At 44.3% G+C, this 26,041-nt stretch overlaps 1 protein-coding gene across 2 annotated transcripts in view; it reads left to right on the top strand.

The window, feature by feature from the left end:
- The window catches only part of RTN1 (reticulon 1), a 118,324-nt gene extending 96,985 nt beyond the window's left edge, over window positions 1-21,339 (top strand). The window contains exons 1-7 of one of the 2 annotated variants that reach the window (XM_027637703.1): window positions 4,106-4,521; window positions 16,326-16,533; window positions 17,353-17,491; window positions 18,372-18,441; window positions 18,826-18,872; window positions 18,963-19,021; window positions 20,506-21,339. In XM_027637703.1, the coding sequence (XP_027493504.1) occupies window positions 4,461-4,521; window positions 16,326-16,533; window positions 17,353-17,491; window positions 18,372-18,441; window positions 18,826-18,872; window positions 18,963-19,021; window positions 20,506-20,548 (627 nt within the window). In that variant the 5' untranslated portion in view covers window positions 4,106-4,460 and the 3' untranslated portion in view covers window positions 20,549-21,339. Of the gene's footprint in view, window positions 1-4,105; window positions 4,522-16,325; window positions 16,534-17,352; window positions 17,492-18,371; window positions 18,442-18,825; window positions 18,873-18,962; window positions 19,022-20,505 lie in introns of those variants that run through there. The other variant, XM_027637702.1, reaches the window with a different exon arrangement.
- Window positions 21,340-26,041: the final 4,702 nt, after the last annotated feature.

Genomic DNA, 26,041 nt, shown 5'->3' with positions numbered 1-26,041 from the left:
CACTGCGTGACATCTCCTAAGAGAAAATACCAAAGACCTGGGGCAAAAGACAACAAGGACAGAGCTGTCTATGTTCTACCTGCAGTAGATGTAGTGATGGACCTGAAAAAGCCATTGGCTTCTCCCAGCTCATGGCCTTGCCACTTGAGCTGCCTCTGAGTGATTCTGCAGACCACAAAATGTGCAAGAATGAGCACGAGACAGTGAAAAGGATGAAAGCAAAGCCAGGATCTGGCCCATCCCTCTGCTATTGACAGCCTCCTTACAAAAATGTAATTGCTGGCTGCCCTTGGCTTGGAGTACTCAGGCAAAAATTCCCCATTGCTCTTTAGAGCTTCGAGACATATTAATGCAACTTTTAAAATAGCATCCTCTCTATTTTTGTTGCTAATGCTAAGAACAAATTAGCTTAGAAGAAAAACCCAATGATCTCCCCTAATGCTATTGTTCTCCTGAAGTGCTAAGTGTCAGGATCTTACAGCACCATGCTGCAGATCTGGTGCTGCCCTCAATGTGTCCCACGGAGCGCTGACGCCGAGTGATGCAGAGCGCTGCTCCGAAAAACGTAATCAGTCCAAAGTGCCTTCAAAGTCACTGCTCTTTGAGCAGAACTAGCAGCGGTTTCAGCTCTGCCTTTGGATTTTTAGTCATTAAATAGCCTTTGAAACCCATGCTCATTTCCACCCCCACCCTCCGGCGGGATTGTTAAGGGACAGCCCTGAAGTTTATTTAGTTTTATGTGTATCCTTCCTGTGTTAGAACAGTGGGTACCTCTGACCTCGAATGGACTGTTATGCCAATTCAAGTATATTTACCTAAAAAGCCTTGAATGTTGCTAACTCTGACCTCATCAGAGCTCATCAGTGGTGCACAGGCAGGCCAGGTCACCGTGGAAGTGGGAGGAACTTCGGAGGGAAGCAAGGTAAGGTTGGAGTCCTGATGCAGGACTTCTGGTGCCCCTGTAAAAAGCACAACCCTGGTGGCTCACACACCATGGCAGGGTGCTCGTGTCTTTTGCTGAGCTGCAGTCTGCACCTCATCCAATCATCCCTGTTGTGGGTGCCCCATCCCTGGAAGTGTTCAAGGCCAGGTTGGATGGGGCTTTGAGAAACCTGGTCTAGTGGGTGGCAACCCCTCCATGGACAAGGAGTTTGGAACTAGATGATTTTAAGGTCTCTTCTAGCCCACACCACTCTGTGATTTTATGATTCTATGATTCCTGCTGAGGTTGGAGGGATGGAAGGAAACAATCCAGCCATCAATACCCTACACATGTGTTAACTTGGCCAGAGGTTTCCAGCAATAGGAGGTTAGGAAGGGCTGAAAACAACCAAGTAACTCTATTTTACTGATTCCTTACCCTACACATCCTACATACACTGGTCAGTATCTCTGGCTGAGCTAATTAACATGCAAATACTGATGAGCCCACTTGGCTTGTGGCTGTGCCATCAACACTGCGCTTCATGTGACCTCACTAACACATCTTAAGATCTGCAATAATTTCAGTAACATCCACAGGAGAAGGCAGCTTCCAACGCACAGTGGTCTGAAGGGAAGGGAAGCAAATTCCATTTACTGGTTTTCATCCTGCTTCTATCCATGATCACAGGAAAGTTCTCCTCCAACACTGCAGTGTCCTGTAGTTGATGCCAAGATCTCTGTGCATGTCCCAACCTTCAGATCCAGGCAGTGCCTTGCTTATTCATGCCTTCCAGTCTGCTCAGTAAAGCTTGAATTGGTGGTCCTGGTTTAGTTCTGGTGAAAAGAGGCAGTTCTTACCCTCAGACTACTGAAAACCAGCTGCTTAGTCCTAATTTTGGCTCACTACTTACTGAATGCAAATTCTTGTTGTAGAAATAATTTTTTTATCAATAGCCATTTCAGTCCTGGATCCACCAAAGCTGATTGGCACTTTTTGTGCACATCTGTGTAGTCACACACACAGTGTCATGTGTGAGACACTGCCTTTGTCCCTCACCTGCCTCAGCTCCTGGGATAAATGAGTGTAAATGCAATGTTCTTGCTACTGTGGTAAAGTGATGGGTTCTGGTTGAATTCAAATAGTTCTGGAAGTAGTGTGGGACAGTCCAGTCACGTGGGCCAGGTCTGAAGTGATGCCTTTCCAAAGGGAAGTAAGAATTTAAGCAGGAAACCTGATGATATGGTTCATTTTAGTAGCCTGGAAGAGGAAATGGAGACATGAAGTCTGGGGCAAGACAAATTCCTACAAACAGTGAAGGCAAGGAGAAATCATCAGTGGGATGTTAAATGTATATGGACAACTATTCTGTCCAAAGGGAATCTTTCCCTTATACCTGACTGAGAAATGTGGTTTACAGTGAGACTAAGCAGATATTTTTTGCCTTCTCTCTCCTGTGTTGCTGGTGGTACATATCAAATAGCCATGAATTTCACCTGTGCACTATGTTTGGGGTCTCTCTGGCTTTTTTCCAGGTACTCAAGGATTTAGGAGTTTTGTGTGAGTGATGGCTCTGCTCTACATACACTGCTCGTAAATACCTTGTATGATGGATTGGTGCTGGGAACCCCATCACAACAGTGTGCAGGGCAAAATGTATCAACAGGGATATTTTCTGCTCTTGCAAAGGGTCTAAACCAATCAGTTCATGCTCAGAAGTCATCCCTTGGCAACCTGTTTCTTCCCTTTTTTAACAAAGCCTGGAAGAACACAAAATCCAGATTTGTGACATTGTTTCTCAATGGTTTAATCTCACTATACGCAATGATAGTTGAAGCCAGTTCTGCACCAACTAGTTAATTATTTCACTGTTAAGGGAATTCGAGCCTAAGCAAGTGTTTTGGGGGATATCAAAGACGGTTTAGAAACATGAAAAAAAGCTGTTGGCCTCTGTAGTCCCAGCAGAGTTTCCTAGGGAAAGATCACAGTATGGTGAATCTTTCAAATTTTGGCTTTCTTCTAGGAGATGGGTTACCTGAGGGAAGGATAAGTGACCTACTACTGCCAGTTGGAGGAGATATCTGTTAACTCAGGCATTAAAGACCGTTTGGTTTTGGAGCCAAAAGAGCAGAGGTTCAAACTCTATTCCCCGTTCTGATGGGTACCTGACCCACTGTGTCTGCAATGGTGTCTGTTTCTATACAAAAAAAAAGCTAAATTGAGCATAACATGACTAAAGTAAAATTATTTCACGAACTGTCATGATCTAAAACCTTAAATACAGACTCAGAGATGAGAGGTCCCCAGCTGGGATTGTTCTGCCAATGATGACTGGACCAAGTCAGATATGACGTATTTCAGGTCACTCTTCAGTGAAGTGGGGTGACTTTTGGGGGAGTTTCTCAGTAATTAATAATGACCCCAAAATCTGAAAATGCAAACAGGTTGGGTGGCAAAGCAATTTTTTTTCCCCCAGTATTTGCCAAGTATGCTCCAGTGCTTAGTTATGATGTCTCTGTAAGGCTACTTACAGTAGTTTTTTTGGTGGGGTAACTGAGGCAGAGACCATGGGAGGAGTGTCGGGGAGGAGTGTCAGGGAGGGTGTTAAAATTCAGCTATTAGTGGGCTCACAGAAAGGACACATTTTCACAAATTGTCCTGTATACCTGCACACCTACACCTCAAATCCTGGTTTGTGCAGCATTTTGAGTGAGTGAAGGCAACACTCATACGCTGAACACCCAAATGTGGGTGCAGCTGGCGGTCCTCAGCATCCTGGTGTTGTAGCAGGGCTTGGCATGAGGGGCCACATGGGTCACCCTGTGCCTACAGGGGGAAAAGGGTAATCCCCAGTGCTGTGGGTACTCTGCTGTTTTCTACTGTTTTTTAAAAAATAGCGATATGGGGCTTGCTCTGTTGGGGTCAGATCCTGACCTTGTTTTTTTCCCGCCTGCTCCCTGACCTCACCCAGCTGGGCAGAGATGGGGAGGGGAGGCAGGGGGCATCAAATCCTAAAGGGGTTGGGTGAAATTTGGCCCTCACCAAAAAAGAAAAAAAAAAAAAAAGAAAGAAAAAAAAGTGAAGAAAACACCAGATTCCATCACTGTCAAGAAATTTCTGGAACGCGAATAGTCACAACCGTAGAGACACATAGCAAACACTGCTCACCCTCCGCCGCCCCCCCTTCCACCCACACCCAATTTGTTTTTATTTCTTTGCCATCAGGTTGCCTTAACCATTTCCATGGCTTAGGGAGGCTAAGCCGCCGAGCGCAAGCTTTTGATTTGAAAAGGGACTGCATCCCCTTTTCAAAGGAGCCTGCTCCCTAGGGCAACCACATCACACTGCTGATTTGCTGCAGTGGAGACCGCAGCGCGTACAATATGCCCTCCCCCTCCGCCTGTGCTGCTTACAGCATCAGTCCGGAGCCGAGCGGGGAGACGGGAGCGATACCCACTAACCCACCCATGCTCGGGAATGCCTGACTGGTAACGCAGTGCCTCCGACGAAAGGACCGGCAGCTCCTCAGCTCTCCGAGATGCAAGCCAGTGCCGATTCCACCAAGATGGACTGTCTTTGGAGCAACTGGAAATGTCAGGGTATTATATCTATTCTAGTGTTGCATGCTAGAAGGACTGCATGGCAGAGGAGGCAAAGGCAGGATCCATCCATTTTTGCATTGTTCACCTGTGGGCCTTTGCATGCTGTTTTCTCTCCCTCCCCGTGAAGCTTTTCTTTTGGGGTAATTTAAGAAAGAAAGATAAAAAGCCCTTATTTCTTTGAATGCGTTTCTCCCATCTCCAGCTGTCTCACCCTGAAAGCATCCAGGATACAGGTCCTCCCTTCCCACCTTACAGCTCATTCCCAAAGCATCCGCCCTTGCCGTTAGCGGCGTCATTTCTCATCCTTGACTCTCTCCGTCGGGATATCGCTGGCATGATTTCCTACCTTTCGGGCTTTAGGAAAGCCGGGTGACGGTGAATTGGTGCCCGCTGGGGCTGGCGAGGGTTGGAGGTGGTGGCGTTGGGCGCCTGGGTGCCTCCTGCCCACGGACACACCCAGAGCCGGGCTTAGCCTAGTGTCGACACAAAGAAAACGCAGCTTTAGCAAGGAGGGCGACAGCTCCAGGGCGCCGCGGGATTGCCCCCTGCTTCCTACTTTGCCCTAGGATTGCTTTAAAAAAAAAAATACAACAACCAACAAACCATTAATCCTCTCATTATGTTGCCGAGCACTCCGCTGAGCCGTTCGGAGGTGAAATGTTGCGATGATGATGTCTCTCGCTGCCGCGTAGGCGAGGGGAACAATAGCATCTCCCTTTTGGGCTGATTTTCAGCGTATTTTCAGCGGGTCGGTGTCTGCGCTGGGTGGGGCTGGCCACCTTCCCGGGTGCCTTGGACAGCTTTTCAGCCATTTTTAGTCGGGCTTCACACTTCCCAGGCAGCATCCAGCCTTTGTTTTGATAAAAGACAGTCTCTGTGACGCTGCTCGGTGGGCAGATTAGAGGGAGAAAAGCCAGCGGCTGATCCTGCGGGGCAGGCTGCTCCGGGCAGGCTTTGTTTGGATGTATTTTTTTTTAATTTTAAGGTGCGTGTTTATGCTGAATAGTCAGTTCATGATGTTGATGCTGACAACAGGGTCCCTGGGAGAGAGATTACTCCATAGCATCATCTCATTAAAGGGTCCAGGGTGCTTGCACACATAGTTTCATAAACGCAGCTCGATGCAACAGAAGCTGGAAAAGCTTCCTCAAGTGTTTTTTTGGGTAGGGGGAGATCTCCTCAGACAGGCAGTTGTCTCTGGGGAGCTTGATATTTTTGCAATCTTAATTCAGCATCTAATTGTATTTACGGACTGAGGGTTTTTTAAGGAAGATGAGTAGCTGGAAAGTAAACAGATGCACCTGTTAAATGCCAGTCTCCAGCAGCTCCAGCTTTCCATGCCGTTATCAAGGGCGAGGGTTTTTCATAGGTCTGCCTGATTCATTAAGCTTACACGGGAGAGCCACAACCAAACTTCAGGGTCTTTTCGTCTGAGCTTTGCAGATAAACTTCCTCGTAGGGTGGGGCTTGGGGTTTTTGTTTGGTTTATTTTTCCCAAAAATGCTCAATATTTTGCTGGTTTTTATAAGAACATTGATTTGCTGAGTCAGATTGTTGAACCACCTGTATTTAGAGGCAAACTAAGTATTTTCTTTATTTATCAGAAAAAAATTTTTTTTCATAAAATAAAAAAGGGGAATAATGAAGGGCATGCTTCTAGTGTATGATTAATAATAACAGTGTGGTTTCTCTCCTTCAGCATTTTCCTTTTTGAAACTGTGGTAGGTTTGCTGAAAATGAAATGACAAAATATGTCCCATGCTGGTTTGAAAAAAAAGCCCCAGGTCTGAAAAAATCCACGCAGCTAAAATAAATCACTTGCCTCACTTCCACTGAATTTGCATATTTTTTTCTTATTCTTGGGTGGTGCTTTATGATTCAAAAATGATCCTGCAGAAAACATGAACTAGTCACAGAATATGATTTCTGTCAGCAAAATTCTTTGATCAGTCCAGATAAAATAGAAGAAATTTAAAATTCAGAAGAATGGAGACTCAATTCATTGATTCTTTTAGTATCTATTATTCATGTAGTCTCTCTCTCAACCCAGAATATCAGTTTCGTGCAAACCTGGAGTTGTCTGATTTTGCCAGCTTCATTGTCAATTGAATTATAGTTCCTCCCTGAAAACTCTGGAATGTCTGTGACCATAACAGGTGCAGACAGAAACCTCAGTAAATGCAGAGCGTATTTCTACTGAGATTAAGGAGATACAACACTGAGGTTTACCTAAGTTTTAATTACTAAACAGTCAAGCCTACAACTAGCTGTATCATTGGGTTGACCTTATGGCACTTATAACTGGTTGGGGATCTTGAGGAGCTGCAGAGACACTTGGTGAAGCTTTGGCTTTGCCTGACTAGACCAATGTGCTGTTATTTTCCTTGCTGTGAAGCAACTGCTGCTGTTGCATATGTTTAGAAATATTGCAGAGTGTTTTACCTATCTGTCCTGCAGGTTCAGCAGGATTATAGCAATGGCAGATCACGATCCAGCCCTTGGGTGAGCAGGACTGTAATTTGGCCCCGCTGGGGGTCTGCTTAATTCAAAATATTAACATGGGTAGCTCTGGGGAGTCGCAGCCGACTTCCACGCCCCAGTCATCTCCCTGCACTGGAAGGTGATGCATTTGAAGCAGGCTGGGATGGGGCCATACATAATGCATGAGCGTGTGTAGAAACGTCTCCGACTGGGCATTTTGGTGGCTGCGGGCCCTCGCGTGACAACCTACAGCCAGTGTCAGCCGTGTGACACACCGAGTGTGCAGCTTCCAGAGGGGCCCTGCTGGGTGAGGTGTGCCTCCAGCTTCTGGTGCAGCACCTCTGTGCCTTCCCCAGGCACTCGGCCCTGCTCGGCAGGACACAGCTTCACGCCCTGCTAGAGAGGTTTCTCTGGGTTAGGAAGGACATAGAATCATAGAATATCCTGAGTTGGAAAGGACCCACTAGGATCAACTCCTGGCCCTTCACAGGACAGTCCAACAATCCTACCGTGTGCCTGAGAGTGCTGTCAGAAAGTTTCTTGAACTCTGTCAGGCTTGGTGCTGTGACCAGTTCCCTGAGGAGCCTGTTCCAGTGCCCAGCCACCTTTGGGTGAAGAACTTTTTCCTAATATCCAAACTAAAACCTCCCCTGACCAAGCCTCATGCCATTCCCTCAGATCCTATCACTGATCACCAGAGAGAAGTGATCAGAGCCCAAGTTTGCCCCAAATTGGTGGAGGGAGCTATTTGATGTCAGTTCAGTGGTCCCATGAGTATTCCCTTTTCCACTCTCTTCTTCTGCATACCAGCTCTTGTGTGGTAGTAACTGACATGCCTGTTCCTTCACTTTCAACCTCTTTCAAGACTTAGTGAAAAAGAAGCATGGAAAGATCCAGAGAAACAGGCCTGTGAACAGTTCATAGAAATGATCCTAAGTATTATCCACATTATAATTATAACTTAATGTGGAAAAGGACTGCAGACTTCATCAAATCCGTCTGGCTGACATAACTCTGCTGAGACTGGAGTTATTCATTAGCATTTTCTTGACAGCTGTTTTTGGAGAACCAGCTTTCTCACTTGATTGATAGATCATTGGTTTCGAAAGGGTGATGAGAAGCTGCACCAGCTGTTCCTGGTGATGTTCCCTGCTTTAAGGCTGAAAGAGGAGTTCAGTGGCAATAATGTGGATGCATGCAGTTAATCTGTAATCTTATTGACAGTTGTGAAGCCTGTTTAATTACAGCTTTATAATGAAAACTTAACTTCAGCCAGTTGGTACCTTCAGTGCTTTCCTGAAAATAGTGTGGGCTGATCTCTCAGCTGAGATGCACGCAATAAAAATACATCCCAGTATTTGGTTCTTGGTAGGGCTAAAATCTTGAAACCAAGTCATCATCTGGTGTAACCAAATTAGCTAATAGTTTCACAAGACTATGCTAACGTAGGAGGAATTTATTTCCTAATTTCACAGAAGATTTCCTGTGAAATTTGATTGAAATTTGTCAAGATTCTTTTCCACTTTCAGATTTACTTTCATTTTAATTCATGTCAATTCTTCTTCCAGCACATTCCTGTTGATGGCAATACAACTGTAAGATCAAGAGCTTAAGGTTAGGGAACAAATTCTCTTAGATGTGCTTCAAACTGTTTGTCTGCCAACGATCCCAAAGAACACCTTGACCTAGGAGGTCAAAAAATCTGTGAGACAGCGTGCTCTGCATACCTGCTATGCATCATAGAATCATAGAATGGTTTGGATTGGAAGGGACTTTAAATACTGTCTAGTTCCAACCACCCTGCCATGGCCAGGGACACCTTCCCCTGGACCAGGTTTCTCAGAGACATGTCTTTTAAGAACAGATGGACAATATTCTTTTATTGCTACAACAAGGTGAAGATTCTGCAAAAATAAGATTATTTAAAGGTATTCCCCTCGGAGTAATTTAAATTCCAGCAAGAGGCTGATGGGGTAATAGCTGAAGGCAACACGGGAAGGCTGCTTTTGTTTTCAATAGGACTCTGGGACATGAGTTTTGGTGAGGTTTTTTGGTATCAGAAGGGATATTCTCCACATCCCACTTAATTATCACAAATAATATAGGCTTGAAGCCTGATTCATTTTGAAAATCTGCAGATTCTCAAATGTTTGGATAGAATTAGAGAGGGCCCAGGTCTGTTATTTTAGTACAGGGGCGTCTTGGGAAAATCTTAGCATTTCCATAGCATTATGTGTATTCAGGAACTGCATTCAGGGACTCTGCTTGGTCTCTGCTCACTTAAGGTGAGAGCAGTATCATCCTCCACAGAAACTGTCTAAGGCAGGTAATGATACGGTTTGATGAGCAGGAGGTGTGTGTTTCTCTGTTCTCTGTGTTTAATCCAGGTCTTCAAGCATCTATCGTGTGAACATGAAAATAACAGCAGCATAATCATTAATAACAGCAAAAATAACATTACTAAATAATAATTTATATAAATAATAAATAATGCTACAATGGGCTTGTGTGAGGTGTGGTTGTAGGGCTGATATTTTTATTGCCAATCCTCCTCTGTCTACCCAAGCCCACTCTGGTGCCTCATGTAAGAAAATCTATCAATACTTTTTTGCTCACATTCTGATCTCGCAGATGGAGTAGGATATAATGTGGAAGGTATACTGTTTCAAGACTTTCCATTTCCCTGATCCTGTTCATGCTCCAGGTATCTTCTTGGTCTGAACTTTCAAGTTAAGTCTTGGGACAGGTAAAGATGTAAAGCTGAACTGAGGGTAGGAAGTTAATGGGCAGAGCCTATATGAGAAGTAGACGTAGGGAGAAATTCCTCAAGGATGGAGATAAAGGATAAGGAGATATGCCTCTTGAAACAGCACATGTATTCATTCTTGGCTCTGCTGTTCATCACAGCAGTCTCCTGAAGGCACCAAACTGTTCATTCAACTGTGTATCCATCTGTATTACATTAGAATCTGATCTGTTGTGGTGAGAGGAGCAATGTCCACATTGGATCCTTCACTGGAGAGAAGAGGGAAGGCCTGGTCCTGCAGCCTGTGGTTAAAGCTGCAAACTGGACTTGCTTTGAGTGTGAGCAATATTTATTTCTACTCAGAAACCTACAGAATTGTTGCATTTGTTGTCAAATATTTTTGTGACAATGCTGTAAACAAGATTGTTCTTAAATTGTGTTTCCTGATCTTTTCACCCACAGTAGGTCTGAGAAATGCTTTATGAAGTAATTTATATTTATGAAGTCGTGATATTACACTATGTACAGAATTAAAGGCTGTATGTAGACAGGTTTTTCTCACTTCTCTTTAAAGCTAGCATTAGATAGGGAGTGAAGCTGTACATTGTATTGATCTCATCCAAGGATGGTATTAGTATGCTGAAGAGCATACAACCTTTTAGGCAGTCATCAAGACCTGTGAGCTTCATTTTAAGGCTGCATACCAGGGGTTTGCCACACTTCTTGTACTGACTTTCATGTAAATGCTGCTTGATGCGTGCTTATTTTTCACACAGTTGTTGCAGTAGAGGAAAAACTTGCAGAACCAGAAGGAGAGAGCAGACGTTTTCAGAGGAAGGGAGGGAGAAGCTGTGAAAGAAGTGAATTGTCCGGCCTGTGCTCTGTTGATCTTCATTGATTTTTATCTTAAAATCTTTTATCTCTCTTTGAGATGTGGAATGGAGAGATCCCCATTTCTCTTACAAAAGTGTATTTTGAAAACATAACCATGTGGGGGAGTCTGAAGGTGTGAGGACATTTTAGCTACAGGTTGGTTGAATACTCTATTTTCCCTGTGGGATCTTCCCTCTGGGCCTTGGGCCTGCAGCTGCCCCACAGCACGATGCTTCTGGGGACCACATAAGCCACCAGATCCTGGGGAGAATGGACTCAGAGCATCATTGATTAGTTCACCTCAGCTGTCTCAAATTGTTCACCCCTTGCTCCAGCACTGCCCTTTCCAGCCCCCAGGTCTGTCTTTTGGCTTTTTTGATGCCAAATATTGAGGAACAGAAACATTTTTCTGCTGAAAGGCACAATGAAAGCTGTGAGAGCTTTCAGGCACTGTACTTAGGAGACATTCCTTGCTGGCACAAGCACTGTCTGCTGCTGCTGTTTCTTATATTTGTGGGGTTAATTTTAGCTTGCCTCACAAACATGGATATTTACCAGCTGCTCATATTAACAGGTGGTTGCTTGTATTATAGAGTTCACCTTTCTGCATCGCTGTTCTGGGGTTTGGCCCCAAACGGAGGATCAGATTAATTTAGTTAAGAGAGGTTATGCCATAATGTATAGCTGAGACACCGATTTGGTACCCTTGAAAACTTTTTCAACTAGAAGAACTACTTGAGTAACACTTTACAAGTTTTCCTGTGAGTTAAAAACACAAGCAGGTAGTAGTTGCAGATAAGTAGCTCATCAGATGGACTTCTCCAGAAAAATTCTTCAAAGGCCGTGGCAGTGACCTGCAGCCCTGTCTTACAGGTGGCTGGCAAGTCCTCTGTAATAAAGACAACTAGTTTTGAGTCTGAGGCAGCTCTGGCAAAACCCAGAGTCCTTTTATACCTCCGCAAAAGAGTCAGAGCTCTGGTGAGTTGTACTGGAAAGAGTGCAGAGTGACCAACGCTGCTTCCCTCCCTCCTAGAGGCCAAAGGGAGATCATGGAAAGCTACAGCTGAACAGCTTCTGCATGTTAATGGGCATGGCCAGGATTTTACAGTAGCAATTTCCAAAACAGCAGGAACCCAACCCTCAGTGAAGCCAAAGCTGGTTTCAGTGCCCAAACCCTTTTTGCAAATCCGAGCTGCAAACTTTGGGTGGTTGGAAGTTGGCGTTTTGGCTCTCGGAAGTGGATCTTGCTGAGCCAAACAGACTGAGCCCCTGTCCAATTGCATGCAAATCACACATCGACAGCCTCACGTGGCACCAGCCTCCTGCTTCATGCATATTCAGTGTGCATTGCTCAGAATTGTGCCACTGTGGTGGGGTCTGGGCAGCGCCGTGCACACACTCACACACCACCAGCAACACGACCAGTGCTTGCAGGACCTTGCACCACACTAGGACCTTTCATTCTTTCCCTACAGATTGACCAAAGCACTTAATTATTATGTCATTAACCCACACTGTGAGGGATCCCCTGTCCTTTAATTTATCTGGGGAATGCTGTACCCACCTTAGAGCTGGGCTCAAAGCCTGTCTCAGCCTGGGGCCAGCGTGTGCTGGTGAATGTCTGCAGAGGAGCGTGTGTGTGAAAGCTGCAGCTCCAGCTCAGCTCCTGGCTCTGTCATCCTCATACCCACTGTGTCCCTATGTGCTAAGGAGGCTGGTCTGAGCCTGGGTGGTTGTGTCTTCAGGGTGCCAAGGAAGGGGTGCAGACTGCAACCATATTTAGTGACCTGTTGAAGAGCAGTAAACTCCTAGAGTCAACAAATGTTTGAAGGAGTTGTTTGGTATTTTAATCAGTTTTTTGTGAATATAGGATGAGATGAAACTCAAAGCATATGTATTAATGTAGTGGACAACCTCATCTTTCATTTTCATTCCCAAATCTGGGTTCACCTGCTGGTGAAGGAGCACTCCTTTGACGCTTAGTCTCTATTTACAACACCAGTCACTGATGTGACAGGTACTTTGGCTCTGGTGTAAATGGTTACAGGGGGAAAATGGCACTCAGAGGAAGCCAGGCAAAGGATCCCAGATGCTGCATTCTGCACCTAGTGCACCTCTGCCTGCTTATAAAGGAGATTTGTTTATGTAACGAACTATAGGACAAAAATGTGTTTGACTACTGACTCAGCAAGGAAGCAATTTTTTACCAAGAGGGTCGTCAAACCCAGGAGCAGTCTTCCTAGAGAGATGGTCAGTGCCCCAAGCCTGTCAGTATTTCAGAGGCATTTGGGAAAAGCCCTCAGCAATGTGCTTGAGCTTTTGGTCAGCTCTGGGGTGGTCAGGCAGTTGGACTAGATGATCTTTGTAAGTCCCTTCCAACTGAAGTAGTCAACTCTGTTGTATTTTAGTCTAGTCTAGTCTGTTCTATTTGATTCCATTCCATTCTAATAATGTAAAAGGCCTTTAGAGTGACTGAAGCTGCAGCTGAAGGAGAAAACATGGCTCTGACACAGCGCAGGTGTTTTTAGCAGCGTCTGAATTCCCAGGGAACTGATACAGCTCAAATCCCTGAGGCCTGTCAGCAAAAAAATAAAAGTGTTTCCTTCAGGGAAGCTCACTGACCACGGCTGGATTCCACAAGTTTCCATGGATTTCTAGCTCTGTACTCTTCTTCTCCCCCTTCCCTGCCCAAGTAGCTGTGAGGATCACCTCCCTCCTGCATCATGTTTTGCCAAGTGGTTTGGCTCACTCCCTTCTCCTTAAGGAAGAGGATGAGGAATGGCTGCAGGAGCAGCAAATCCCTCCCAAACAGGTGGACATGGCAGCATTGCTGCAGCTCCCCATCCCTTCAAGGGACATGAGGAAAAGGCAGATGTGCTTCCTGCCCTTGAAGATCCTGACAGACCTGTCAGGCTGTGGGTAGGGGGAATGTGTTCCCAGGCTGGACCTGGGCTCTGGGACAGCCACGTAAAAATCAGTCAACTCATGTCTCCCTTGTCTGTGCTGAGATTTTCCACCTAGCAGTTGGCACACATTCTTTCCATGCACTAGGGAATATTTGCCTCAGGTCTAAAAGGCGCAGGATCCCTCTTTCCCAGATCTCATTTGGCTGGTGAAGGAGGCCAGCTGCCCTTTCATCTGCTCTCTCCCTCATGCACATGTCCCCAGAACTGTGTCATTTGGCTTATGTCCATCTCGCTCTGACCCTTTCCTTGCCTGATACAGCTTAATAAATACCCCAGTCCTTCCATGGCAGGAACTAAACAACTTTCAGGATATATACACACCTGGTCAAGTCTGTCTTGAGTAACTCAGGATCTTCCTTTTTGAGGGGAACAAGAAAATGCAGTGTGACATCTCTCTGCATGAGAATACAGCCCACTACCTGTTTGCAGGAGGATGAGTTGGAAGATCAGAGGTTTAGTTGCTCATTTTGAGTCTTATCATTAATTGGGATTGACTCAGGGAACTCTTCTGAAGTGAGTTTTGTATCTTTTGGCTCAGCTCTCATTTGTTTGCCTCTCTGCTACCTGTGTCCCAGGGAGTGTTTTCCACTTGTAGGTGGCCTTTTTCTGTCATCAGCAGATGATGTGCCATGTACAGCATCCTGAGCTAGCTCACCTGTGCTTATTTAATTTAATGTGGAAGTTTTGTGTGATAGAAAGTTTAAGTATCCATACCCCAAGGCTTCTGCAAGAAGGAGACCTGGGCATATATCTGGAAAGACTCCAGCCTAGTCCCTGATCTATGAAGTCGGCACACAGGATCCCAAAACATGCACCAAGGTCCCTTGTCCTGTGGCTTCCGTGCAGCCCATAGATCTGGTCATGTGTGCTCATGATCATGGGTCTGGTGCTGAATGTTGGCACTCAAAAATAGTAAAAGGTTATTATGTAGTGTATGTTGATGGAGAATATAGCAGGATGGGAATGTTACATGAAGAGAAAAGAGCTCAGTAACACAGCAGCAATTTTTGCATTTCAACCCATCACTTTGAAAAGCAACACTTATACATGTAACATTAGTGAGTAATATACCTCATTGACTCAAGGCAAACAAGGCATGGTGACTCACAGTTTTTGGAGATTAGATGATAAGAACTACTAGGCTGGATTAATTTTTTTTCTTTTTGTATCCGTGACTTTTTTTTTTTATTTTATTTTGTACAGATTGCAGTTTTCCTGAATTTACTCTTTGTTCGTAATGATTTGACAAGAGGCATCTCTGAAATCTGTTTGGCTGGTGGTGTGTTCAAGCTGTTCGTAAGGACTTGTGCAGTGTGTGAAATTAAAGCTGTTTTGTTTAGATTGTCATGAGCATGTTCTTTGGCTGGATAAAAAGTCCTCTCAGGAAAAAAGCTGTCGGTAGAAAATAAATTCAGTTCACCTTTCTGGACTAGATATTCCACAGTCCTTTCATAAAACTTTGCTTTTATAGTATCTGTTCCTGATGGTAAGATTGTTTGCTGGAGAGGTTGAAGTAAACTATACAAAATGTGTGAAAAACCCTGTAAAAATTAACTGCTTTACAAATGTAAAATTACATTAGTTGAAAATGGTTTTATGCACTTGTTTTGTTCTAAACAATAGCCCCCACGGAACAACTTTCCCCCATGGAAAGTTACATAACAAGCAGAAAGCGTTTCTGTTTTTCATGTTTCTGAGATGGTTGCAGTAGAGTAGCAAGAGAGGTTTATTCTGTATTTTAAGGCCTCATCTGAAAAATGCTTTCTTACACATGTGACTATTAAGCAGTGGTTAAAACCAGGAGTCTTTTCCTTTCTCAAAACTTAGGAAATAACAAAATTATATTATCAGAACTTTGAATGGGAAAGTGGTTTATTGTAGCTAGTCCCAAACTTTCTCATTCATTTATCAACAACGAAAACCGGAAAATGTTTTGATCAAGCATTTGGCATTCGGACTTGTGGCAAAAAAACAATCCGGAGTTCCCAGACTGAGTAGGGTAGGTTGAAGTCTTCCATACAGCCCTAGCAACAACACAAACCCCAGCTTGCTCTTGCCTTGCTGCTGCAAGAGACCCAACCACCCACCGTGCTGCGGTTGGAGATGCTCATCCATCTTATCTAACCCAGGCACAGGCACAAGGAAAACAAGGAATTTCAAGTAGGTCATTACGGCAGATTAGTTGGAGGGGGAACCTTCAGGCCCTGGGTGCCAGCCCATTACCTGGAAGGTGAATGCTCTTCCCCACTGTCCCCGCCACGTGGCCCGGCGACCCCGTAAGGAGCTCACACAGACCACCAGGGAGGGATGGATGAAAGAGGAAGTTTATTGTGGGGATAGGGGTTTATAAGGCTTTTAGGAGGGTCAAAAGGGGACCAGTTACAGGTTCAGGGTCATACAGAAAAACCAGTCAGGTAAAGAGTTAACAGCCAATAGAAACTTCTGTTTCTATAACATTTGAGCGGTTTTCTTCTTTTTCTTCACTAGTCCATCTCTGACAGGACTTCTTCCATCCTACATATGGCAAATCCATTGCCACAGGTCATTGGTCGTAATTTCCTCAGTGCGTCGCACAAGTCACTTTTCTGCTTCTGTTGGGGAGTTCCCGTTGGTGCTGAAGCGAGCAGGAGCATCTCTCCTCCCTTCACCCCCCTGCAAGGACTCTGAGTGTCGCGGTGGCCGCCCTCGATGCCCTTCCAGCTCCCGCCTTTAACGTGTTGGTCTTCTCTCCGCAGCTATCGACCTGTTGTACTGGCGCGACATCAAGCAGACAGGGATCGTGTTCGGCAGCCTCCTGTTGCTGCTCTTCTCCCTGACCCAGTTCAGCGTCGTCAGTGTCGTGGCCTACCTGGCCCTGGCCGGCCTCTCGGCCACCATTAGCTTCAGAATCTACAAATCGGTCCTACAGGCTGTGCAGAAGACGGACGAGGGCCACCCCTTCAAGTGAGTGCTCTGCTGTCCTGGCCCGGGGGCTGTTTGTCTTACAAATGATCCATTCCCAGTGGCAAATCGCATTTCCGTAGCTGCCGCTTTTCTGATGGATAAAATTCTCTTCTTGCTCACAAAACGGGAAATAATAAAATATTTTCTGTAGTTCGGTGTCTCGAGAGATGTGAGGCTGTGTTGGCTCAGATCTTGGAGAGAAAAAGAAAAAAAAAAACCAATGCAAAAATCGTTGTCCTCTAAGACGTGGGATTTTTTCTCTCTGAAATAAAAAAGTTTCAGAAAATTTTAAGCAAACAGAGAAAAAGAGTTTTATTGGAGCTAATGATAATGCAGTATCTCTGCAAGCAGGAGGAGTATTGTTTCTGGGCAGAATCTGTGGGGCATAGAGGGGAAACTACTGGTATCTTTTCTGCAGCAACCCCTTACCTAGGTGATGGTGCCAGTACCAGTGCTGGTGCACTCTCCACACTCCACAGGGCCTGGGGGTTTGCTCCAAGAGAACAAGTGATCCATTCTCCTCTGCTGTGCCAACTACTTGGTAAACCAGGTCAGGGAACTGGTGTGGTTTTAGAAAACACACACTGAAAAGAAAGTCTGGTTGGGGTGCTGCCTCTTTCTGCTTCACTTGGGTCAGTTCTGAGCTGCGACTCATGGGCGTAGCTCAAAGAGCACAGAAATTTCTAAGGAAAACCCCCAGACAGTATTTGTATCCCCCTTTGAGTGGGCTAAAGAGACAAATCCCATCAAGACCAGGCTCTGCTTGGAGGGAGGGGGTGAACCTGCCTGAGTTTGTAACCGGAGCTGTGTTTCTGGCAGAGCCTACTTGGAGATGGAGATGAATCTTTCACAGGACCAGATCCAGAAATACACAGATTGTCTCCAGCTATACGTCAACAGCACAGTCAAAGAGCTGAGGAGACTCTTTCTCGTTCAGGACCTTGTGGACTCTTTAAAAGTAGGATTGCTTTAAATATTTTTAACCCCTCTCTAGAGGATCAATCTCCATTTCAAAGAGTTGCTTCCCGTGTTGACAGGGTTATCATGAAACCTAGTTTTGTGTAGCTCCGGATATAAAAGTTGCTCTCCTTTTTGATTTAAAAACTGCTTGTTTCCAGCACTTTAGAGGTTTGGGTCTCTGCATTTGAATGTATTGATGCGTAATACAGGACTTATAAATGTGCAGAATCAGCTTAGCTCCACCACAGCTCTAGAAGCTTCTCTGCACCATGCTTTCTGTTACTTTGCCACAAAATGGTGTTCCCCTCTGTTAATCTGTTTTTCCTCTACCTGTGACATTTTCTACTATGAAGGAAGGTCTTTTTTCACTCCCTGCTGAAATAATTATTGATTTTCAGCCTTACACCCAGGCAGGTGTTCGTCAGAGCAAGAGGAAGATCATTAAGAGAGCAGACGTGGGTTAGGCTCCTAAATTAGTAAAAACTTTTAGGAAAATATACCCATCTCTCAGCATCAAGGGTTTTCAGTCCCTGGAATTATCACTTTTGGGGCTGTGGTTAACCTGTGTGGGATGACTCCTGCCATCATAAAAATTGGATGCAGAAATCTGCCTGTGCCATTCTCAATGCAGAGTCCTACATGCATGCAATTAAGCCCCAAATATACGTGAAAATCAGCTAAAAGGGTAAGAAGCAGTGATCAGAATGGAGAATGGGGTTTATACACCCGGAAAAACTGCCTAGTTCCTAATGTGCCTTATTTAACAACTCCCTTCCACATTAAAAAAGGCTAATGTACTGTTATATTAGCTAGTTAAGCAATCTAATTCCTTCTTATGCCGACACTGGAGGTGATGTAATGATCCATCTTCAATTTAGTTTGCAGTACTAATGTGGCTGCTGACTTACGTGGGAGCCCTCTTCAATGGCCTGACTCTTCTGATAATGGGTAAAAATCAACATTTCTTTTAAAATCTGTTTTTAACTCGAACTCCCTCGTGATTTCGGCTTAGACAAAACAGCCTATCCTCGGCGTGCCTCCCCCACAGTTAAACCATCAACATTTATTTGCCTTCCCAGTAAATATTCATTATCCCGTTACACTGTCCCTCCTGCCAGAGCTATTTTGCAGTTTATGGCTTTGCAGCTACTAGTCCCAGAGCAATGGGAAATTCCATATTTGGGAGGTTTCAGTGAAGTGCATTTTTGATGCAGAGATCCCTGGGGGATCAGCTGACCAAGTGGCACGATACGTGTTTGTCACTGAAGTAGGTCTCTTCTCTGGAGGAATCTGGTCTGCAGGAATATAACAGTGTGCTCTTTTTCTCCTCAGCTGTGGTGTCTATGTTTACTCTCCCCGTTGTATATGACAAGTACCAGGTAGGTCTGTCCTCTCGCTGCGGTTCGGGTGTCTGGGTGGTTCTGCCTTGCTGTTGCCTGGTTGACTTGGTGTCCTTTTGCTCCTTGCAGGCACAGATTGATCAATACTTGGGACTCGTGCGGACCCACATGAACACTGTCGTGGCAAAGTGAGTCCAGCAGCAGACTTGGCCAGAACTCTTGCTGTGAGGTCGTGGTGCACTGGGTGGTCCTGGGGACACCGTGTCCTATCAGTGATGTCCTCCACGGATCCTGGAATGCGAGAGGCTGTGGGAGGGCAGATCCCTGTAGGAACACAGCCCTCCTCAGCTGAGTGCAGACTAAAGCAGAGCTGTGACCCTACATCCTTCTCTCCCTTCTCCTGCCATTTGGGGGAACTGTGGACAGAGGAGCCCAACCAGGGACTGATGTTCGTGTATGAAGTCCATACATATGTGGCCAGGACAAACAGGAAGGAATGAGTTAATTCCCTTCCCCATTGACCAGTCTAAGCCTGGGTTTTTGCATTCGGGGAGTTAATAATACCATTAGTGAACGAAGTGGGAATTAGAGCACCACGCTGTTACAGCAAGAAAATACCTGGAAGCACTGTGATCTTTAGTGTTTCAAACCCCTGTGGAATGGATGGAGCACCTGGATGAAATTTTTGATGCAGTCTGCTCTAGTTCCCAATGCATTGCCTTTATCAAAAGCTTTTGTGGGATCCCCAAGGACAGAGGGAGGGTCTAAGCATTGCTCTCAAAACTTGAGAATTACTGAAGCAGGATGGTTGGTCTGGCAGGTAGATCCATACATCTCAGCAGTTTTTATCCATGGCTTTGCAAAAGCTGGATGCATAACAGATGCCCAGTGGAAGGTTACAAAATGGTGAGGTACAGAGAGCAAGTGACTCACGAGGAGCTGCTGAGAAAAATGGGGTTATTTAACCTGGCAAGGAGGGAGATAGGGAACAATTTCATAGCAGCCTATAAGTACTTGATGGGAAGTTACAAGATGATGCAGCCAAACTCTTCTCAGCAGTGGCAGATGTTGCTTATAACAAGGAGCAACAACATAAATCCAATTTAGGAGGTTGATGTTGGACATTAGGAGAAATTTTTTCACTAGGAGATTAGGACTGGAGCAGACTACACAGGGAGGAGCCAAAACCTCCTGCCTTGGAGGTTTTCAAGATGCAGCAAGACAAAGACATGGCCAACATGATTTAGCACTGGCAATAGTTCTGCCTCATGTAGGAAGCTGAGTCAAAGATTTTCAGGGTCTCTTTGTAGGAAACATTTCTATTGTTCTGCAAAATCCCTAACCTCGGGCAGGACTAAAAGTTTGTTCTGAAAATTTTCTTTTTAGACTTCATTCCTGGCTTCCAATAGACAATAGACCATGGAGGAATAATGAAGGGGGGGGAGAAGATCACTGAGCAAATCCCATGGTTACATGGACCACCAAAAACCAGGCCTGTAAGAACACCTAGATGGGCATAATTTCTTTTTCTTATTACACTTTAGTCCACCTGTTGAGACAACACACTGAAAGTGAGCTAGAGGTTAACCCTGAATGAGAATCCAAGTGGGGGTCCACTGGGATGGAATAACTGCCTCACCATATAATCCTTCTTTTTCTGCTTTATTTCTAGGATTCAAGCTAAAATCCCAGGTGCTAAGAGAAAGGCAGAGTAAAGCAGACATCAAGAATTCGTCGACCAGAGTAGTGAAAAATGGGGAAATCTGGAGTGAAACAGCTCTGTTCTTACACTTTACTGCAAATTTATCATTCTTTTTTTTTTTCTCAACACCATAATCTTAGAAACATAAAACTCAGAAGCAGTGCTTTTCCCCTGCTGCTTCTGCACTTAGAATATTTGCAATCACTTGTGTCAAGCACTAAAAGTATAGTAAAGAGAAAAGTGTACTAGATGTGGTTTTTTGTGTTGCTTATAAAGTGCATGATGGTGAGAGCCTAAATAATATTGACCTTTTTATTTTTATTTTTTTTTTAGTGTTTTTCCTTCTTCTATTGGCATTGCTTCTATAACTTTTAATGTTACATGTGGCTAGGGGCTTTCCTGCTTAGCGCACTTGATGCAATAGTTAAAATTGCTTCTACGTCACTGGGTTGCTGGTTGGATTCATCTTTATTAACTATATAGAATTGTAGACTGATGTTTTAGTGTTTTCCAGCACAAATAAAATAAACAGTAATCGGTACTTATGGTAATCAGTTTTGTATAACTCAAAAAAAAAAAAAAGGAAAAAAAAAGAAAAGAAAACAAGACCCAGTACTTTTGTCGTAAAGGATTGACAGGCTGATTTACATGTATGGTAACTGGAAAGTTCCAGCATGTTCAATTTATTACGATTTGTATTACATTCTCTGTAGTTCCTAATGGACTTAATTATGGACTCTGAATATTTGCACTTATGTACTTGATACCGAATGCAGAAATAAATGTTACTAAATGTAAAAAGTTCTCCCTCTTGTTGCCACTGGGTTTATCTTGACGTTTGCAAACTGGACACATATTGTGCAAAAAGGAGCATTTTCTCTCTCTCTCCCCTGGACATCTGCACACACTCCCTGACCACAATGGTGCAGTCCAACAAGTAGTACATGCGTAGTAGTATTTAGCTCATCTAATATTTTCACATCCTGATGAGTACAGCAATAAAAGAAGGATCTTAGCACATAGTTTGGGCTTTTCTGGTGTAGAAAATATCAGAATAAATGTCTCATGCTCCGTTTGCAGGTCGTGCAAATCATGAGCAGCACACTATGGAGGCATCAGCACAACACAAAGGACTTTTTAGTTTCCTTATCACCAAGTTACTCTCTTATCCAAAGCTGTTTTTTGAAATCTGCTTTAAACTGTGGAATCGATACCGAATCCAGAGGCTGGGAACTGAAATAAACATTTACTCTTGTTCAAAGGTGAAGGTTTTTAAAAATCGGCATTTGGTGTTCGAGAACCATCAGATGAGAGAAATAGCTGTTGAGCATTATCCAAAGTGCTTCAAAACAAACAGTTAGTTAAGTGTTTGGTTTGTCCATTTGTGGAACACACCTGTGGATTTATTTTTTTTTTTTGCATAATAATGCAAACATCAAAATATTTTCAGCCTAATCACTGTTTATCTCTTTTTTCTATCACAAAAGTTTTTAAGCAGAACTTTTTTTTTCTACAAAAAATTAGATGTTTAAGCACTTAAACCCAACTTTTTGAATTTCAAGTCTACTTAGATTCATTCATTAATTCACCATCTCAGCTACACATGGACATGGTGATATCTGTCCTAGGTCAGGCTGCAGTTCTGTTTGTGTGTAAAAGCACAATCCAAATGCTCATGAGTTGTTAGAAAGAGTGGTATGGCTGTGGGCTAGTTAATTATTGTGATGAGTCTCAAATAACCTTATTTTCATTTAAGCTTTATATTAAAAGTTCTTTTTTTTCATATTTAAAAATATGGGCCGTCTTTTAAATGTCACCTGCAGCTAGACAGGACCATTTTTCCTCAATGAAAAACTGCCTGAAGCTATACAGGAACATTTTTCCTCAGTGAAAAACTGTGTGCCTTAAGGGGGCCGAAGCTGCTTTTGATCAAATGGAATATGTTTTTTTTAGCATGTGCAGTTTGCAACCAGGAGTAAAAATTCAACACGTACCCCCAGCTTTTACTGCCTTAGAGTTCCCTGTGTCTCTGAGGAAGATAGTACAGACCATACAAGCATCTTTGAGGATAAAGATTGACCTTCAGAATTCTTATTCAGATGAGTACGTGGGCTCCACATGTTGATTTTGAAAATGAGACCATTTAACATCCCATCCTGCTGGTCCCAGAAGTGTTTTCTCCCCTCACACTGCCAATGGAGTCATATGCAAGACTGGCCTTTTGCAATGCTGAACCTTAAGCATGGTTTGAAGGCTATATATCTCCTGCATACTTGGAAATAAAGCAAAATAAAACCTTCTGGCAGAGTACAAATATTTATTAGAGCCTAATTCAATAGAGTCCAAGAAGTCCACTCTTTTCTCCTCCAGCATCACCTTCTCTTGAACCCCACAGTCCTGCAATCCAAGCCCTCATCACCTTGATTGCACACACACCTCTCAAACCCATACACTTTATCTTTTCTCACATCCCACTTTGCAAAGCCAGCTCCCAAACTTCCCTAGAGCCCCTCTGACTTTCCACATATTTGGCAGTAACAACCTGCAAGTGCTGCCAAGCAGCTAGGGTGGGTTAATCTGGTGGGTGGAACCAACTAGGAAACCATTCTGGGATGTGGGAAAAACAGAGGGCTTCAGCCAGGGTTTGGCTTGCTCGTGTTGCCCATGGCCACTATCTCCTTACTGGGATCACAGCTGCACTTTCCATGATACCTTTGAACGTGGAATCTTGGAGAAAACCAGCCTCTACTAACTCCTGGTCCTGCTACACAGCTTGCAATCCCAGAGTCCCTGTGCATAAGGGGAATGAAAGCTTGTGATACCCTGGTAAGTCTTGTTCATAGAATAGCACCTGGGGAGGTGTTGTACATCCATCTCTTCTGGTTTTCAAACAAATGAGGGGGAAAATGACAAACAATGAGCTCTAATTTTTAGAATAATTTACTGTGATTACAGTAGGTAGCTGAAGGTAGCAGAATGAGCTGAGCTGTTTTCTGAGATGCAGAGGCTGTAAAGCCATTTCTGATCTTCATTTGCAATCAAAGCAAAGAGCAACAGCAGCCAAGCTTCCATAGTAAAACCAGCAAACTTGTGAAGGTTTCTAGGCAGGTGAAACCTGGGAAGCAGCTCACTCTGCCTGATTAAAATGCAGAGGACGGTATTAAACCATTCTTTTCTCTTCAAAATATTCCTTGCCTGAGGAACCTGAACATCACAGCACATCATGGGTGAATCAGGAGTCAGCTTGTCCTCCTGGTTCAAAGGCTGCTTTAATGAGATAGGCAAGTGATGGATGTTTTGAAGATCCCCCCTAAACAAGTGAGATTGTTCAGGTGGTTGGAGTTAGGTGTGTGCTAAATACCTGGGCCAATGTGCCAGGTATTATCCTCATCCTCATCTCTGGACAGTTTGCAATGTTGATGTTCCCTTTCTGGAGAGGAAGGTAAGAGGTCTGTCTCTAAGGTGGATGTCACAGCTGGGAGGCTTGTTTAGATGCAGGGGCAGGCACAGACCAGGCCTTTCCATGGCTGGGAACTGGTTGGCTAATGTAAATACAGCTACACTTTGATCTGCTCAAGATGATGCTGTCTTTCAAGGAAGACAACAGGTCTGCCTGCTGAGCTCACCTTTGAAATTCAGCCCAAATGACTGTGCTAATTTGAGCTGAAACTAGTTTAATTCTGGCCAGGGGATATGAAATCAGGAGTGGCTGGAGTGCTGGTGGGAGACAAAATTTTGTTAAAACATCTACATATGACTTTTTTTATACTCTATGTCTTTAAAATATCTTCTCTACTACTTCACTTGTACCTTCCAGAAACTTTATAAGCCTAGTCCTAACCTGCTGCCTGTAAAAAAGAGGTTCAATGGTTATTTAAGAGTTCTGACAGAGCTTTTTTTTACTTGAATGTCTGTCCTTATACCTTGAAATGAATACTCCATCGGTAGTTTGATGTGAAATTTGAATATTCTCTAAGATCATTTGTTTTGATTCCCTGCTTCTTGGTGCCTCAGCAGTATTCTACTATTCTTTTAGCCTGTGTATTTGCTTCTGAGCTTTTACTCATTTCTTTTAGGCTCCCTCTGCTCTTTAATACTAATCCAGTGATAGTAGGATCATAAAACACATGAGTGTCAGGGAAGCCCTGGAACTGGGAGGAGATAAGAATGATATAATATTCTATGAGCAGCTAATCCAGTTAAAGAAAATCTGCTTCCCCATAGCTTTTGCTGTCTCCCTGCATGCTTTCAGATGGCACCTGGCTCCCATCCCTGTCCTGGTGGGCTACAAGTCAGTCAACTATGAGCTTATCAGCCTTTCCTTCTCCATATGGACCTGGGAAAATGTGTGGCAAGCTTGTGCCTAGTGTTTGCCCAGTGCAGCTTTGAGAAGGCCGAGTGTGATGTATTTCTTCCTGGCTCCTCTTAATATATTGTTTTCTTAGGCCCAGAATAAAAAGATGCTCCATTAGGGAGCTTGCATACAAGCTTCCTGGAATGCTGGGAATCGGGGGAGTGAAGCTGCTGGCATGAGGGAGCCTGGTAAGACTGGCTGGCACATGCAGGCACTATGGGACATATGGTATTTGGATAGGGGTGAGATATGTCCACTGATAAGAGTCAATAGCTGCAGTGCCTGAAACGGCAGGAGGAATGGGCTCTGTTCATTCCTGCCAGGTTTCCTTGCTGCTCAGCACCTGCACAGGAGAGAGGGTGGCAATACCTTGCTCTCTGACACAACAGGGGGAAAGATACTGAGCGTGGGTGGCCTTTCCCCAGAGGAGCACAGGGAAATGGGATTTGACTGTAAGTAGGTACATGGGCTTGACCTGCTTCTCCCATTTATCTGAGCTGTTCATTTCCTTTTCTTTAGTGTTTGCTCGCAAGGGAACAGCCAGCTCACTGTCTGTTGGAGCTCATCAGCATCTGATCCAAGTAACTGCCAGCTATCTTCACTGCTTCTGTAGCTCCCCTAGAAAGTGCTAAATCTACAAGTATGGCAGATTTATAATTTGGGGACATCATCATGTGTGTGCAAGGCAAGATGGGTACGTGGGTAGACTGTTCTGTCCAGCACTCAGGCAAGCTCTCTGTAGCTGGGATGTGCTCATCTCTGCATAACCCATGTTCTCATCTTCCCTTTCACTCCTGCTCTTCTTCAGCCCAAACACAGGGAGATGCTGCAGGGACCAGGGTCAGGATAAGAGGATGGATAGAGCTGTAGATGGAGTCTGTCTAAGAAAACCAAAAGACAAATTACTACTGTGCTGGCATGCTTTCATTGCTTCTCCCTCCTCTCTGCCCCTTAACCAGCAAGTCAGGCTCATTTCTTGTGTTCATTAAATATCAAAGTGTTTCAGCCTCAAGGTTGCAATTTATGCCTCCTCATGGGTCTTTTTGTTTTAGTTGAAAAAATAATTCAGTCCAGTGAAACTAATTGTCATTCAGAGTAAGGTCCCTCTGCATATATTTCCCTTTATGAGGGAGCTGTAAAGAGGATTTAAAT

This window comes from Corapipo altera, unplaced genomic scaffold (assembly GCF_003945725.1).
Source record: "Corapipo altera isolate COAL_440 unplaced genomic scaffold, ASM394572v1 23, whole genome shotgun sequence".
Lineage (NCBI taxonomy): Eukaryota > Metazoa > Chordata > Aves > Passeriformes > Pipridae > Corapipo > Corapipo altera.
The sequence above is the reverse complement of the archived record's forward strand: the minus strand, read 5'-3'. Positions and strand labels throughout refer to the sequence as shown.